Below are 15,508 nucleotides of genomic sequence, written 5' to 3'. Positions count from 1 at the left end.
CTGCAGTAACCGCACATTTACACCACAGGGGCGCTATAAGAACACTAACGAATGGCAGTCTGCTGGAATAAGCCCATCCTAGTGGTACGGACTCCTGGGATGCGAGGTGTGACCACCACCTGGCAGGCTCTTGCTGCATTCAGTACCACCTCATCACACCTATACTAAGGCAAGGGGGTGATGTTCCTGCACAGAGTTATGGACAGAAACCACCTCATCACACCTATACTAAGGTAAGGGGGTAATGTTCCTGCACAGAGTTATGGACAGAAACCACTTCATCACACCTATACTAAGGTAAGGGGGTGATGTTCCTGCACAGAGTTATGGACAGAAACCACCTCATCACACCTATACTAAGGTAAGGGGGTAATGTTCCTGCACAGAGTTATGGACAGAAACCACTTCATCACACCTATACTAAGGTAAGGGGGTGATGTTCCTGCACAGAGTTATGGACAGAAACCACCTCATCACACCTGTACTAAGGTAAGGGGGTGATGTTCCTGCACAGAGTTATGGACAGAAACCACCTCATCACACCTATACTAAGGTAAGGGGGTGATGGTCCTGCACACAGTTTTATGGACAGAAACCACCTCATCACACCTATACTAAGGTAAGGGGGTGATGTTCCTGCACAGAGTTATGGACAGAAACCACTTCATCACACCTATACTAAGGTAAGGGGGTGATGTTCCTGCACAGAGTTATGGACAGAAACCACCTCATCACACCTGTACTATGGTAAGGGGTGATGTTCCTGCACAGAGTTATGGACAGAAACCACCTCATTACACCTATAGTAAGGTAAGGGGGTGATGTTCCTGCACAGAGTTATGGACAGAAACCACCTCATCACACCTGTACTATGGTAAGGGGGTAATGTTCCTGCACAGAGTTATGGACAGAAACCACCTCATTACACCTATAGTAAGGTAAGGGGGTGATGTTCTTGCACAGGCCTGGGTACACCGGGGCACGGAAACCAGGAGATCACAGAATAGGAGCCACATCTATGTGTAGGATGCACATACGGGGAGATCACAGAATAGGAGCCACATCTATGTGTAGGACACACATACGGGGAGTTCACAGAATAGGAGCCACATCTATGTGTAGGACACACATATCGGGAGATCACAGAATAGGAGCCACATCTATGTGTAGGACGCACATACGGAGAGATCAGAGAATAGGAGCCACATCTATGTGTAGGACACACATACGGGGAGATCACAGAATAGGACCCACATCTATGTGTAGGACACACATACGGGGAGATCACAGAATAGGACCCACATCTATGTGTAGGACACACATACGGGGAGATCACAGAATAGGAGCCACATCTATGTGTAGGACACACATACGGGGAGATCACAGAATAGGAGCCACATCTATATGTAGGACACACATACGGGGAGATCACAGAATAGGAGCCACATCTATATGTAGGACACACATACGGGGAGATCACAGAATAGGAGCCACATCTATATGTAGGACACACATACGGGGAGATCACAGAATAGGAGCCACATCTATGCATAGGACGCACATACGGAGAGATCAGAGAATAGGAGCCACATCTATGTGTAGGACACACATACGGGGAGATCACAGAATAGGACCCACATCTATGTGTAGGACACACATACGGGGAGATCACAGAATAGGACCCACATCTATGTGTAGGACACACATACGGGGAGATCACAGAATAGGAGCCACATCTATGTGTAGGACACACATACGGGGAGATCACAGAATAGGAGCCACATCTATATGTAGGACACACATACGGGGAGATCACAGAATAGGAGCCACATCTATATGTAGGACACACATACGGGGAGATCACAGAATAGGAGCCACATCTATATGTAGGACACACATACGGGGAGATCACAGAATAGGAGCCACATCTATGCATAGGACGCACATACGGGGAGATCACAGAATAGGAGCCACATCTATGTGTAGGACGCACATACGGGGAGATCACAGAATAGGAGCCACATCTATGTGTAGGACGCACATACGGGGAGATCACAGAATAGGAGCCACATCTATGTGTAGGACGCACCTTTTCCTTCCATCTAACAGGTCATACAGTTGTCCGCAGTAAATTTCAAAAAAGCTGATCCAGACAGTCTGGTCTTTTCTGGGCTGGGAGGACTCTAGTTGCTGGAAGATGTCCCTAGCGGCCAGGGCGTAGAGTCCGGGGTTTTTCTGGGTGCCGATCATGGTGTACGTTTTACCTGCTCCCGTCTGGCCGTATGCAAAGCACGCAGCATTTCCACTGAAATAAGAACACAACAGCTGTAGGGTTGCCGATACTCTACCAGACAGGTCTTAAAGTTGTTCTCATACGCCGTACATTAACAATGAATATCACACACATTGGTATACAGTTCTCTTTCCGGATTCCCTATAGGATGGGTGTAATTTACCCCCATGTTGGTGGCTAAACTGGTCAGATCGGTACTTTTTTGAGCAGGAACAACAGGAATCAGGAAAACCTGTAACTTGCTCTCAGACATCTAACGTACGGTGTATTGGTCGGCGGTGGAGTCACATGTCTGCGACTTGTGGTTCAATTTGGTGTAAATCTGTGAACCTGGTTAGCAATATAGGCAAGTGTCTCCCATGGTCTTGGGCAAATTGACTCGACATTGTACCTGTCTGATTAATATGAAATACTGGGGGATGCTGTAAAATGAAAGTATCCCTACTTAGAATTCTCTCCGGACTGCTCTAAAGTTGGCCACACACCGGAGCAAAGTCGTTCTGTTTTGGCTGATTTGCCAAATCGGAACAACAAATCGTGCAGTGTGTATGCACAATATGCGCACTCCCACGGTCGCATGCGAAGTCGTCAGGTTTGATGTGCTGCACATGAAACCTGACTATATCGCATTCGGCGCCGTGCATATTAATGAAGGACGGAACGGGGGATGTTTCCTTCCTTCAGTAATCGCTGCAGTGTGTACCGGCAATCATGCGATAACCAGGGCGTCCCTGAATATTGTCACTACTGCCGGTCGACCAAGTGTGTACCCCGCTTAAGGCTCGTAGTAAAGAGAACCCTGGAATGAAGGTTCCTCAGAGGATGAGCTAACCATTTATTAAAGAATAAAATAATAACTATAAACATTGTTGCTTAAGTGGCCAAGAATAAAAATCACTTGAATAGACAATAATTGTTCGATGTATCCTCCATTGTGGTCATTTGAAGAATAGCAATCTCTTTAGTGGAACGTAACATGTCGGGTGGAATAGCCGGCATGTAATGACTAATGCGGTCTTCCAGATCTGACAGTGTATGGGCTCGCGTCCGTCCCCATATACCTGCTTCTTAAAAAAAAAAAAATAACACACACAAACAAAAGACGCATGGGGGAGCGAGGTCTAGTGATCAAGGTGGATGATGATGATGATGATGATCGGTTCTACGGTAAAGTGTTGACTTGGTAATAGCTGCGCTATGTAAGTGAATTTTATCACCACATAGTAACAAAATGTATATATAATTTTTTTCCAATAAATGGCTAGCATAGAAGTAGGCAACATGCGGCCCTTCAGTTGTTATAGAACTACAAATCCCAGCATTCCCTGTCATAGTTTTGGCATGCTCTAACAGCAAACCAGTGGCAGGGAATGCTAGGAGTAGTTCCACAGGCCGCCTACCCCAGGGCTAGCACATCCTCTCACATTGTCTACATCTCTTTCCATTAAATAAATCAGAGTTTCGGAACACTAGAGAAAAGAGGACTGACGTACATGATAAAGCACAGAGGGCCTGATTCAGACCGAGCGATCGCAAGCGGGTCAATGTTGACCCAGTGCGCATGCGCACGACGGAGGCAGCTCCATCGTGCGCATGCGCGAGACCCGGATAGTAACGGGCAAGCCGTCGCTCCAGGTCTCGCTACAAAGGGGGCGTGCTGTCGATGTTGAGTGACAGCACGCCCCCTTTGGTGGGCGTGCCGGGGGCGTGGCTGCCCAGACAGAGGCGTTCCCATGGGAACGCCTACCGTCTGGGGCCGGCCCCACTGACATCACTAGTGATGTCTGTGGGAGTGCTTTTGGCTCTGATAGAGCCGAAAGAACTCCAGGGCTTGCGGCAACGAGACCCTACCACAAGGGTCTTGTCGCAAGCCTGATGGTCGCGATGGTCTTGAACATCGCGACCATCTTCCCAGCCGCTCGCTATAGCTGTGGGTGGTCACCCACAGCTATACGAGCGGCCAGGAGGCCGCTCTAAAAATGAAGAAGGACGGCCCTGATTCAGAGCGAGCGCTCTGTCAGAGCGTCCGGCTCTGAATCAGGGCCAGAGACCCCTAAAGCATAGGGATATTCAACAGGCGGCCCTGAAGCGGCTGTGTAACTACAGATGCCAGCATGCCTTGCCACAATTTTAGCACGCTCTAAAAGCAAAACTGTAGCAGGGTATGCTGGGATGTGTAGTTCCACAGCAGCTGGGGACACACATTTTGAATACCCCTGCCCTAGCAGAATCACACAGTGTCGCACAATGCACACAGAATGGTTATTAAGAGAAAATGCATAAGTGACAACATGAAATGAAGGAACGTTCCCTACCCGTTAAAAACATGCTGGATGAGCGGGTAGGAGGTCTTCATGTACACATCCTGGTTGGTTAACGTCTCGCTAAACACGTCATCAAAGTAAAACACGTGCTGAAAAAATAAACCCAGTGACAATTAAATGTAAAAACTTAAATAAATAACCCTCAAACTGTACAATTAAAACTTGAATAGAAGATGGTGGTTACAGAGCCTCTGTTCTAATAAGAGGGAATTCTGTGAGTCAGCTAAATTACGTATAGAAGATTGTATCGAAAATGATTTATCCGCGGCTTATCATTGCTTCATACGAGGGTTGTTCAAAAAGTAATTCCTAAATGCTCACAACTCAAATTTTATTATAGATACAGATTTGAAAATTTGCAGTAAAATACTTTGAAGTCTTAGTAACAGAATGACTCTACTCAAAAATTCACCATCTGCCCTCAAACATTTTCTCCACCTCTCAACCCAAGTTGTGACTCCACTTTGGAAAAATTCCAGTGGTTGGTTTATGACCCAGGAACATATGGCGTTTTTAACAACCTTCAAAAATAACAATGTTTTCAAAATGTTGACCACGGAGACAGTATTTGAGAGGGCCAAACAGATGAAAGTCAGAAGGGGCCAAATCAGGACTGTATGGTGGATGTGGCATTATTGCCCACCCCATTTTGGCAATGGTTGCAGATGTTGCCATCGAAGTGTGAAGACCTCACACTTCGATGGCAACATCTGCAACCATTGCCAAAATATTGACAATTGGTGCAAGATGACATTTGACATTTGAATTGTTGACCTTTTTTTTTTTTTGCGGATGGCTTCTTTCAGCTTCTTAAGTGTAATAATGTATCGATCACTGTTGATTGATGGGTTTGGTTCCAAGTAATCGATGAGAATAACACCTCGGCAATCCCAGAAGAATGTGGCCATGACTTTGTTTACAGATCGCTGTGATTTAAACTTTTTTGGCCTAGGTGAACTTAAGTGTTTCCATTGCTTTGCTTGGGCCTTTGTTTCTGGGTCATAAAGGAATACCCAGGTCTCATCTCCTGTAATAACATTTTCCAAAAACGTCTCAGAGTTGGCTTCAAAGTTGGTCAAAAGGTCATTGCACACTTCCACCCTCTGGGCCTCATGATCCCTGGTTAATTGCTTTGGAACCCATTTAGCACACACTTTACAATATCCCAAATCATTGATTAGTGTTATACAGTGCCATGGCTACATTCAAGGTCATCACTGAGATCTCTGATGGTCACACGATGGTCTCTCTGAATCATGGCATCGACTTTGTGTCGGTTCTCTGATGTCACTACGGTTGATGGTCTGCCACCACGAGGTTTGTCGCACACGGACGATTTTCCCGATTGAAAACGCTTCATCCACCTTCTGACATTGCTATAGTCACTTGTACGCTCACCATACACTTTTTTCTGTCTTCTGTGGATCTCTGTAGCACTGCAGCCTTCTTTTTCCAGAAATTCAATGACGGCTCTTTGTTTCATCTTGGATTCCATGGTACTTCTTGGACTACCTAAACAAAACTACATATATAGCTAGCAGACATATTAAACTACAAACTGACAAAGTTTCAAATAAATATTGCGTATTATTTCAGAGTTAAGAGCATTTAGGCATTACTTTTTGGACAACCCTCGTATTAAGACCCCAGAGTAGGAGCCCACCAAATAGCGCAACCTCTGTCATCAGCCCTTTGCAGACTCCCATGCTGAAGATTCATCATTTTATTCACTTTAAAAGGAAGAGTCTGTGATAAGCAGGCAGATGTCACCAAACGCCACGAGCACTGAGCGGGCGAGCATTTTCACGTGTGCACCGGTGAACATCTCCCCCCTTGCTTCATTCTGTATGATCGCTGCCTACATGAAAATTAACTAGCAGGGTAGATACTGGTTCAGATAAAATAGTGTTTAGGGCAAGTACATGGACCTCATTCAGACCCGGTCGCAAGCGGGTATGAAAAAAAGAGCCCCCCCACCAGAGAGACCTTATACTATACCTGGAGAATATATTCCTCAGCCCCCCCACCAGAGAGACCTTATACTATACCCGGAGAATATATTCCTCAGCCCCCCCCACCAGAGAGACCTTATACTATACCTGGAGAATATATTCCTCAGCACCCCCCACCAGAGAGACCTTATACTATACCTGGAGAATATATTCCTCAGCACCCCCCACCAGAGAGACCTTATACTATACCTGGAGAATATATTCCTCAGCCCCCCACCAGAGAGACCTTATACTATACCTGGAGAATATATTCCTCAGCCCCCCACCAGAGAGAGCTTATACTATACCCAGATAAAATATTCCTCAGCCCCCCACCAGAGAGACCTTATACTATACCTGGAGAATATATTCCTCACCCCCCACTAGAGAGACCTTATACTATACCTGGAGAATATATTCCTCAGCCCCCCCACCAGAGAGCCCTTATACTATACCTGGAGAATATATTCCTCAGCCCCCCCACCAGAGAGACCTTATACTATACCTGGAGAATATATTCCTCAGCCCCCCACCAGAGAGACCTTATACTATACCTGGAGAATATATTCCTCAGCCCCCCCACCAGAAAGACCTTATACTATACCCGGAGAATATATTCCTCAGCCCCCCCCCCCACCAGATACACCTTATACTATACCTGGAGAATATATTCCTCAGTCCCCCCACCAGAGACCTTATACTATACCTGGAGAATATATTCCTCAGGCCCCCCACCAGATAGACCTTATACTATACCTGGAGAATATATTCCTTCAGATTGACGGCTTCTTTCCGCTCATGAATCAGAACACTGTGTCCATCTTCCACGGTCACCACGCTCACTTCTCCGCGCCGCTCTTCTCTTAAGCCTAGAGGACGCTTGCGGACACAAACACGGATTTTATCGCTATCGGTCCAGGGTTCCTCTTTGTCAGCAGCGCTCGGCCTGTCCAATCAAACGTAAGGCGGCAACAAAAGTCAGAATCGTCCATCACTGACCGGAAGCGGTCTTTAAGTTACGGATTCCATTAATTTGACAACGTTCACCTGAGGTCACCCTGTTCTGCTTTATATACGGGATACAGACAATTTGCCGACATGCAGGATGTCGGGCACTTAGAAAACCGGCGCCGGAATCCCGAAGGTAAGTAGTGGAGTTAGGCATTAGGGGGAAGATTAGGGTTAGGCACTAAGGGGGGAGGGTTAGGTTTAGCCACGGGGGGGGAGGGCGGGGGTCATGTTTAGGCATCGGGGAGGGAGGGTTAGGGTGGGGAGAGAGGGAGGGGGAGGATTAGGATACCATACTGACAGGTGTCGATATCCTAATCCTGTCGGCATCCCGTACCCATCCCTTATATACATGTCCCTAAAGAGACTATAGAACGTGCTCGCCATAATTAGTTTCATTATTATACCACCAATGTAATCTGCAACACTTTACAACTGGGAGCAAACAACGTGAATATTAAGCAGACCCAGAGATACAAGGCTGCTGCTGGCAAGCTCACAATATATAGGTCATCAGAATTCACATTAAGGCCCGTATTCAATTTGAAGCGTTAAGTCCGGATCCGCGTTAAGTTACCGCCGATGACGTCATTATCGCCTGTTTTGGTTTTACCCCGTATTCAATTTGAAAGACTTTCCGCCTCAATGCAATGTAATAGGGGGTAAAAAATGTAAAAAAATGTAAAAGAAAAAACAAAAAAACTGAAGGACACCCCAAAAATTTACTTTGAAAAAGGGGGCGAAAAAAAAAAATGTTGGGGTTCAAAGTTAAAAACTAACGAACTTGACTCTGGAGGGGTCCCCAAGTATGCCCCAGGTGTTTTTTTTCATTGCAGGTGCATTTTTCACGATTTTTTTCAACTGTAAATATGCTGAACCCCATTTTCAAGTACCCCAAATTTGCTGGGATAAGTTATTTTCTGGAAAAAATACTCCTAAATACTATTCTGCATCAGGTATACAAAAACGCTAACTTTGAAATTGAACACGGGGTAAAGCGTGCATGCGCGCGATACTTTAACGCCTACAAAACAGGCAAAGTCGGCGTTAAGTTAACTTAACGCGGCTCGGCTCAAACTGAATACGGCTCTAAATATTCATGTATAATATAGAAAATTGTTGTCATTCTAGAACAACGAGTCTGTAAAACGTCTCTAATTACTGAATGGGAAGTACAGGCGCGGATACTGACACAGACTACGCGCGCGGGAAAGATGGCTGCAGGACCAGACGCACTGGGCCCAGGGCTGCTGTTGTGCGAGCAGACAGATGAATAAACTAATACACCAGACGTTTATGAGATGAGCTGGAGATTGCAGGAAATGACCACTTTGCTCATCAGTAGATCTAGCAGCGTTTATAACTGTTTACAAGTACCAGATCCTCCTTACGTGCCGCAGTGTTTGCCAGGACCACGTATAACATGAAAAAACTCCATTTATAATAATAAAGCAGAATTACCTTGATGCAAAAGAGTTACAGAACAGAAGATATAATAAGGGTCATAATCTACGTATAAAACAGTACAAACCAATGGCTTTATCAATGAGAAGCATCAAACAGGTCACTGCGAGTTGTATTATTACCGTAATTGTGTCTGCGGAACTCCATAGTTATAGCCCGATACGTGCATCACTCTGTGAATGATAGGGCCCTCAGGGTCTCTAAGGCCTGGCGCTGTGCCCCTCGGTGCTTCCGCTGAACTCTCCTCTCCTTGTGCTGTGGGGAGCCTGTGGCCACGGTGGTGAACAGCAGGTGGCGCTGTGTCACAGATTACTGCAGGGTGCTTAGTGATACAGGTATGAGAGGAGCTGCACAATTCAGACGATGGAGACGCATCTCCGTCCAGCTCATAGGAGAAGTCAAAGTGCAGCTGCCTCCTGGTGGCAGACCGGCTGTGAGGGGGCTGGAGGTAGACACAGCCCGGCTGGAGGGGTGTTGTCCCATCGCTGTGCTCAGCTGCCACACTCTGGATTATTTTAATCAGCTGGAAGAGGCGTTTGCGGTCCTCCATAGTGTGCACTCCCAGCTTGGAGTAATCCTTCATGGTGACCTCTGCCAGCTCCTCAATCTTCTGGAGTCCCACAGCTAGGAAGTGAGGGTAGTACTGCCCCAGCTCAGCCTCGCACAGGCACTCCAGGAGGCAGGAGGCCATCTTCCTTCTGCTCTAAACAACACAAAAACACAACGCTAATCAGTACAACAGCGTGGTGTGTGGTTGGTATGCGGTGGGGCGTGTGTGGCTGGTATGCGGTGCGGCGTGTGTGGCTGGTATGCGGTGCGGCGTGTGTGGCTGGTATGCGGTGCGGCGTGTGTGGCTGGTATGCGGTGCGGCATGTGTGGCTGGTATGCGGTGCGGCATGTGTGGCTGGTATGCGGTGTGGCATGTGTGGCTGGTATGCGGTGTGGCTGGTATGCGGTTCGTGGTGTGTGTGGCTGGTATGCGGTTCGTGGTGTGTGTGGCTGGTATGCGGTGCGTGGTGCGTGGTTGATATGCGGTGTGGCATGTGTGGCTGGTATGCGGTGTGGCGTGTGTGGCTGGTATGCGGTTCGTGGTGTGTGTGGCTGGTATGCGGTGCGTGGTGCGTGGTTGATATGCGGTGTGGCGTGTGTGGCTGGTATGCGGTGCGTGGTGTGTGTGGCTGGTATGTTTATTTTATCAAGGCAGAAACATTTATTGTATCCGTATATGTGAATAGGGGACAACATCTCCCCTGTAGGAGTTTTATTGCCTGTGTAACATGGGGGATGTGGTGATTCAAACAGTAGATCGTGCCACCTATCCCATATACTCATACCATAATACTCCATATAATAAGGTATATGAAGAAGTCTGAAGGATGAAACGCGTTGGGCGGTGACCTCTCTTGCTCCATGAACGTAAGACTGACATTTCATCCAGATAAGAACATTTTTTCGTTTTATATAGATTTTATTTTTTTTGCCAACTTGATCAACTCTTCATTTTATAAAAATAAAGTTTATCTGAGAACTAGGTGTTGTTCTATGTTATGCCAATTCCATTGCCTTCAACTTCCATTAATAATAGTTTGCTTTCCCCATTTCCATGACACCACCTTTTATTGCACCCCTCATACTGGTCTCTCTTGCTTTTAGGACACCCCTCCCCCCCCCCTTTTGTTAATATCTTTTTATACATCCATTTTACTTCCAATTTTTGCACCCCATTGTCCAGGTTTATATATTGTCTAGATTAATTATTGTATTTTATACTTATTCTCTGAATGTATTTATTTGTTATTGATTCACTTACACTGTATACTAACACACGGGGGTCTATTCAGCAACAGTGACGATGGCGCCCAGATTATTATCGGACAACATCGTCACAACATTTTAGCAATGATGATAACATATGGAAGCTATTCAGCGTTATTTTGTGCAGGGACAGCGGTTGCGGTAACACGCTGACCCTGCGACGTCACAGAAGGGATTGTAATCGGGATTCCGAAAACAATCCCTTCTGTTTGTTCCTCTGCGTATGCTCAGTCGTGCGCTCGGGAACAGTCTCCGTCCTGGCTTCCCGGTGACCGCGGACGGGTAAGTACAGCTTTAGCCTCCCGACATTGATTGATATGTGTATACAGGCTTTATACTAGCCTGTATACATGTTTATGTGCTTTTATATTTAACATTTATATATAATAATAATTGCACATAATTATACATGTATACAGGCTAGTAGAAAGCCTGTATACACATATCAATCAATGTCGGGAGCTTTAAAAGCCTCTAGAGTGACTTACCTGCCGCCGATCACCGGGAACCAGGGGCGGAGACTGGGCGGGGTTACAAGATGCTGCAGGGACTTATGGGAAGCTGCATTTTTCAGGATATTTAGCATTTTCTTCATGTAACGCTATTCTGAGATGGCGTTATAGAAAGGAAATATTTATCGAGTGATTTAACACTTTTTGCTTTGCTGAATAGCAATGAGCATTAAAGCACTGTATAGATCAATGGCTGATCCCTAAAGTGCGGTACTCAGCGAGATGGGAATCAATGGAGAAGATCATTGTGTTATCTTCCCCATTATCCCATTGCTGAATAGGGGATTTACAGAAAATATACGGAAATCATAGTTTCCGTATTTTTTATGTAAAAATAAAATAAACGCTGAATAGACCTCACAGTCTTACACTTACTGACAGCAAGGTCTGTGTCTATGATCCATTAATTTGTATAAGCTATTAGAAATCTGACAGTCGCTCTAAACATTACACCCATCTACGTACACCCATCTGCGTACTACTTACAGAACTTACACACTGTGTTAGCAGGCACCCTGATATTCAAAGGGAGAGCAGCTTCTATTTCACCAGCTATTCATATTCACAAAGGTTTTCTTTGAGCTATATACTGAGGGGGGTCGTCGTCTACTATTGGCGCCTTTTTCTCTACATATATTATTATATATATATATAAAATGTATTTATCACACACACACACACATTTTACAGTACACACCTATACACAAATGACAGTAATACATCCGGCAGCTGTTCCTGTACTCGGTTGCTGTGGAGAGGACACTAGGAGGGTGTATAGTTACTTATCACACAGTACGGCAGCTGTTCCTGTACTCGGTTGCAGTGGAGAGGACACTAGGAGGGTGTATAGTTACTTATCACACAGTCCGGCAGCTGTTCCTGTACTCGGTTGCTGTGGAGAGGACACTAGGAGGGTGTATAGTTACTTATCACACAGTCCGGCAGCTGTTCCTGTACTCGGTTGCTGTGGAGAGGACACTAGGAGGGTGTATAGTTACTTATCACACAGTACGGCAGCTGTTCCTGTACTCGGTTGCTGTGGAGAGGACACTAGGAGGGTGTATAGTTACTTATCACACAGTACGGCAGCTGTTCCTGTACTCGGTTGCAGTGGAGAGGACACTAGGAGGGTGTATAGTTACTTATCACACAGTCCGGCAGCTGTTCCTGTACTCGGTTGCTGTGGAGAGGACACTAGGAGGGTGTATAGTTACTTATCACACAGTACAGCAGCTGTTCCTGTACTCGGTTGCTGTGGAGAGGACACTAGGAGGGTGTATAGTTACTTATCACACAGTCCGGCAGCTGTTCCTGTACTCGGTTGCAGTGGAGAGGACACTAGGAGGGTGTATAGTTACTTATCACACAGTACAGCAGCTGTTCCTGTACTCGGTTGCTGTGGAGAGGACACTAGGAGGGTGTATAGTTACTTATCACACAGTCCGGCAGCTGTTCCTGTACTCGGTTGCTGTGGAGAGGACACTAGGAGGGTGTATAGTTACTTATCACACAGTCCGGCAGCTGTTCCTGTACTCGGTTGCTGTGGAGAGGACACTAGGAGGGTGTATAGTTACTTATCACACAGTACGGCAGCTGTTCCTGTACTCGGTTGCTGTGGAGAGGACACTAGGAGGGTGTATAGTTACTTATCACACAGTCCGGCAGCTGTTCCTGTACTCGGTTGCTGTGGAGAGGACACTAGGAGGGTGTATAGTTACTTATCACACAGTACAGCAGCTGTTCCTGTACTCGGTTGCTGTGGAGAGGACACTAGGAGGGTGTATAGTTACTTATCACACAGTACGGCAGCTGTTCCTGTACTCGGTTGCTGTGGAGAGGACACTAGGAGGGTGTATAGTTACTTATCACACAGTCCGGCAGCTGTTCCTGTACTCGGTTGCTGTGGAGAGGACACTAGGAGGGTGTATAGTTACTTATCACACAGTACGGCAGCTGTTCCTGTACTCGGTTGCAGTGGAGAGGACACTAGGAGGGTGTATAGTTACTTATCACACAGTACGGCAGCTGTTCCTGTACTCGGTTGCTGTGGAGAGGACACTAGGAGGGTGTATAGTTACTTATCACACAGTACGGCAGCTGTTCCTGTACTCGGTTGCTGTGGAGAGGACACTAGGAGGGTGTATAGTTACTTATCACACAGTACGGCAGCTGTTCCTGTACTCGGTTGCAGTGGAGAGGACACTAGGAGGGTGTATAGTTACTTATCACACAGTACGGCAGCTGTTCCTGTACTCGGTTGCTGTGGAGAGGACACTAGGAGGGTGTATAGTTACTTATCACACAGTCCAGCAGCTGTTCCTGTACTCGGTTGCTGTGGAGAGGACACTAGGAGGGTGTATAGTTACTTATCACACAGTCCGGCAGCTGTTCCTGTACTCGGTTGCTGTGGAGAGGACACTAGGAGGGTGTATAGTTACTTATCACACAGTACGGCAGCTGTTCCTGTACTCGGTTGCTGTGGAGAGGACACTAGGAGGGTGTATAGTTACTTATCACACAGTCCGGCAGCTGTTCCTGTACTCGGTTGCTGTGGAGAGGACACTAGGAGGGTGTATAGTTACTTATAACACAGTCCGGCAGCTGTTCCTGTACTCGGTTGCTGTGGAGAGGACACTAGGAGGGTGTATAGTTACTTATCACACAGTCCAGCAGCTGTTCCTGTACTCGGTTGCTGTGGAGAGGACACTAGGAGGGTGTATAGTTACTTATCACACAGTACAGCAGCTGTTCCTGTACTCGGTTGCTGTGGAGAGGACACTAGGAGGGTCTATAGTTACTTATCACACAGTACAGCAGCTGTTCCTGTACTCGGTTGCTGTGGAGAGGACACTAGGAGGGTGTATAGTTTTTTATCACACAGTACGGCAGCTGTTCCAGTACTCGGTTGCTGTGGAGAGGACACTAGGAGGGTGTATAGTTACTTATCACACAGTACGGCAGCTGTTCCTGTACTCGGTTGCTGTGGAGAGGACACTAGGACGGTGTATAGTTACTTATCACACAGTACGGCAGCTGTTACTAGTCTGCAGCCAGAGCTTTTCCATAGACTATTAATATTAATAGGGATGAGTTACTTACTAATGGTGCGTACACACTGGGCGATTAAAGTGGACGACTGAACGATAACGATATCGTCCATTTTTAACACAAAAAAGATGAACGATGACGACGACGCGCGTTCCCGCGGGTCGTTCGTCATCCTCGTTCATCGGGCTGACATGCAGGCCAACCTGACGACCTCGTCAGGTTGCTGCATGTCAGGGAATGGGTGAGAGAGCCCGGCGCTGAACGATATCGCTAATGATATCGTTCAGCGGCTGTGCTCAATGTCATGAACGACATTGAGCACAGCCTGCCGGGGACACACTAGACGATATCGCTCAGGGAGGACCCACCGGCGTTTTATTTGCACAAAGAAATGCATTTAGGATTTACTTGCTCTCCGTATTGGAGGTGACCTTGCCAGTGGGTAACTTGGAAGGGGCATCACTGGGTTCCCTTTGCCATCTCGTTCCCGTGCATTGTACTAGCTGTAATAAACCCTAAAGAGACGCCACTGGGTAGGAGGTCATGGGAACATGATAAGATGGGGTTGCCCATAACAACCAGAGATATTTTGTTTCATTTTTGAAAGTGTACTATTGACAGAATCTGATGAGTTGCCGTGGGTAACGCATTCACCCAAACCAGCTTTCAGAAATACCCCTTTCCGTTCCTTTTTCAGTGGAAGTGGGCACATGACATTTACGTGGTCGTTTTGCCAGTATTACTTCTACTACCACGACAAGCCCCTCCCCCTGGTGTACAGCCGTGCGCCTGACGCGCTCAGATATCATTTGGTGCATTTTTACACTCCACCATGGGTCGCACCATGGAAACTTGTACCAGACCCATGCCAGGTGCAGACTGTCCATCAGAGATTAGGCGTCTGCCTTTGCAACCACTTCAGCGACACAATTATGAGACCGCGCATCTCTATCGGTACTGTGACACTGCTCACGCACTCTGGACACAAGCGCAGTAGGAAATAAAACGGCTCAACTGCGTTCAACATCAAGTCTGTGTGTAATCAGACTCGGA

At 46.7% G+C, this 15,508-nt stretch overlaps 1 protein-coding gene across 2 annotated transcripts in view; it reads right to left on the bottom strand.

Annotated features, from left to right (window-relative positions):
• The window catches only part of KIF24 (kinesin family member 24), a 62,789-nt gene that overhangs the window by 36,560 nt on the left and 10,721 nt on the right, over positions 1-15,508 (bottom strand). Inside the window, exons 2-5 of one of the 2 annotated variants that reach the window (XM_088442395.1) lie at positions 9,203-9,783; positions 7,365-7,554; positions 4,609-4,706; positions 2,090-2,305 (exon numbers count right to left, since the gene is read on the bottom strand). In XM_088442395.1, the coding sequence (XP_088298521.1) occupies positions 2,090-2,305; positions 4,609-4,706; positions 7,365-7,554; positions 9,203-9,771 (1,073 nt within the window). In that variant the 5' untranslated portion in view covers positions 9,772-9,783. The remainder of the gene's footprint in view (positions 1-2,089; positions 2,306-4,608; positions 4,707-7,364; positions 7,555-9,202; positions 9,784-15,508) is intronic. The other variant, XM_088442396.1, reaches the window with a different exon arrangement.

This window comes from Taudactylus pleione, unplaced genomic scaffold (genome assembly GCF_031769625.1).
Source record: "Taudactylus pleione unplaced genomic scaffold, aTauple2 ptg000311l, whole genome shotgun sequence".
Classification (NCBI taxonomy): domain Eukaryota; kingdom Metazoa; phylum Chordata; class Amphibia; order Anura; family Myobatrachidae; genus Taudactylus; species Taudactylus pleione.
This window is presented reverse-complemented; position numbering and strand designations above follow the sequence as displayed.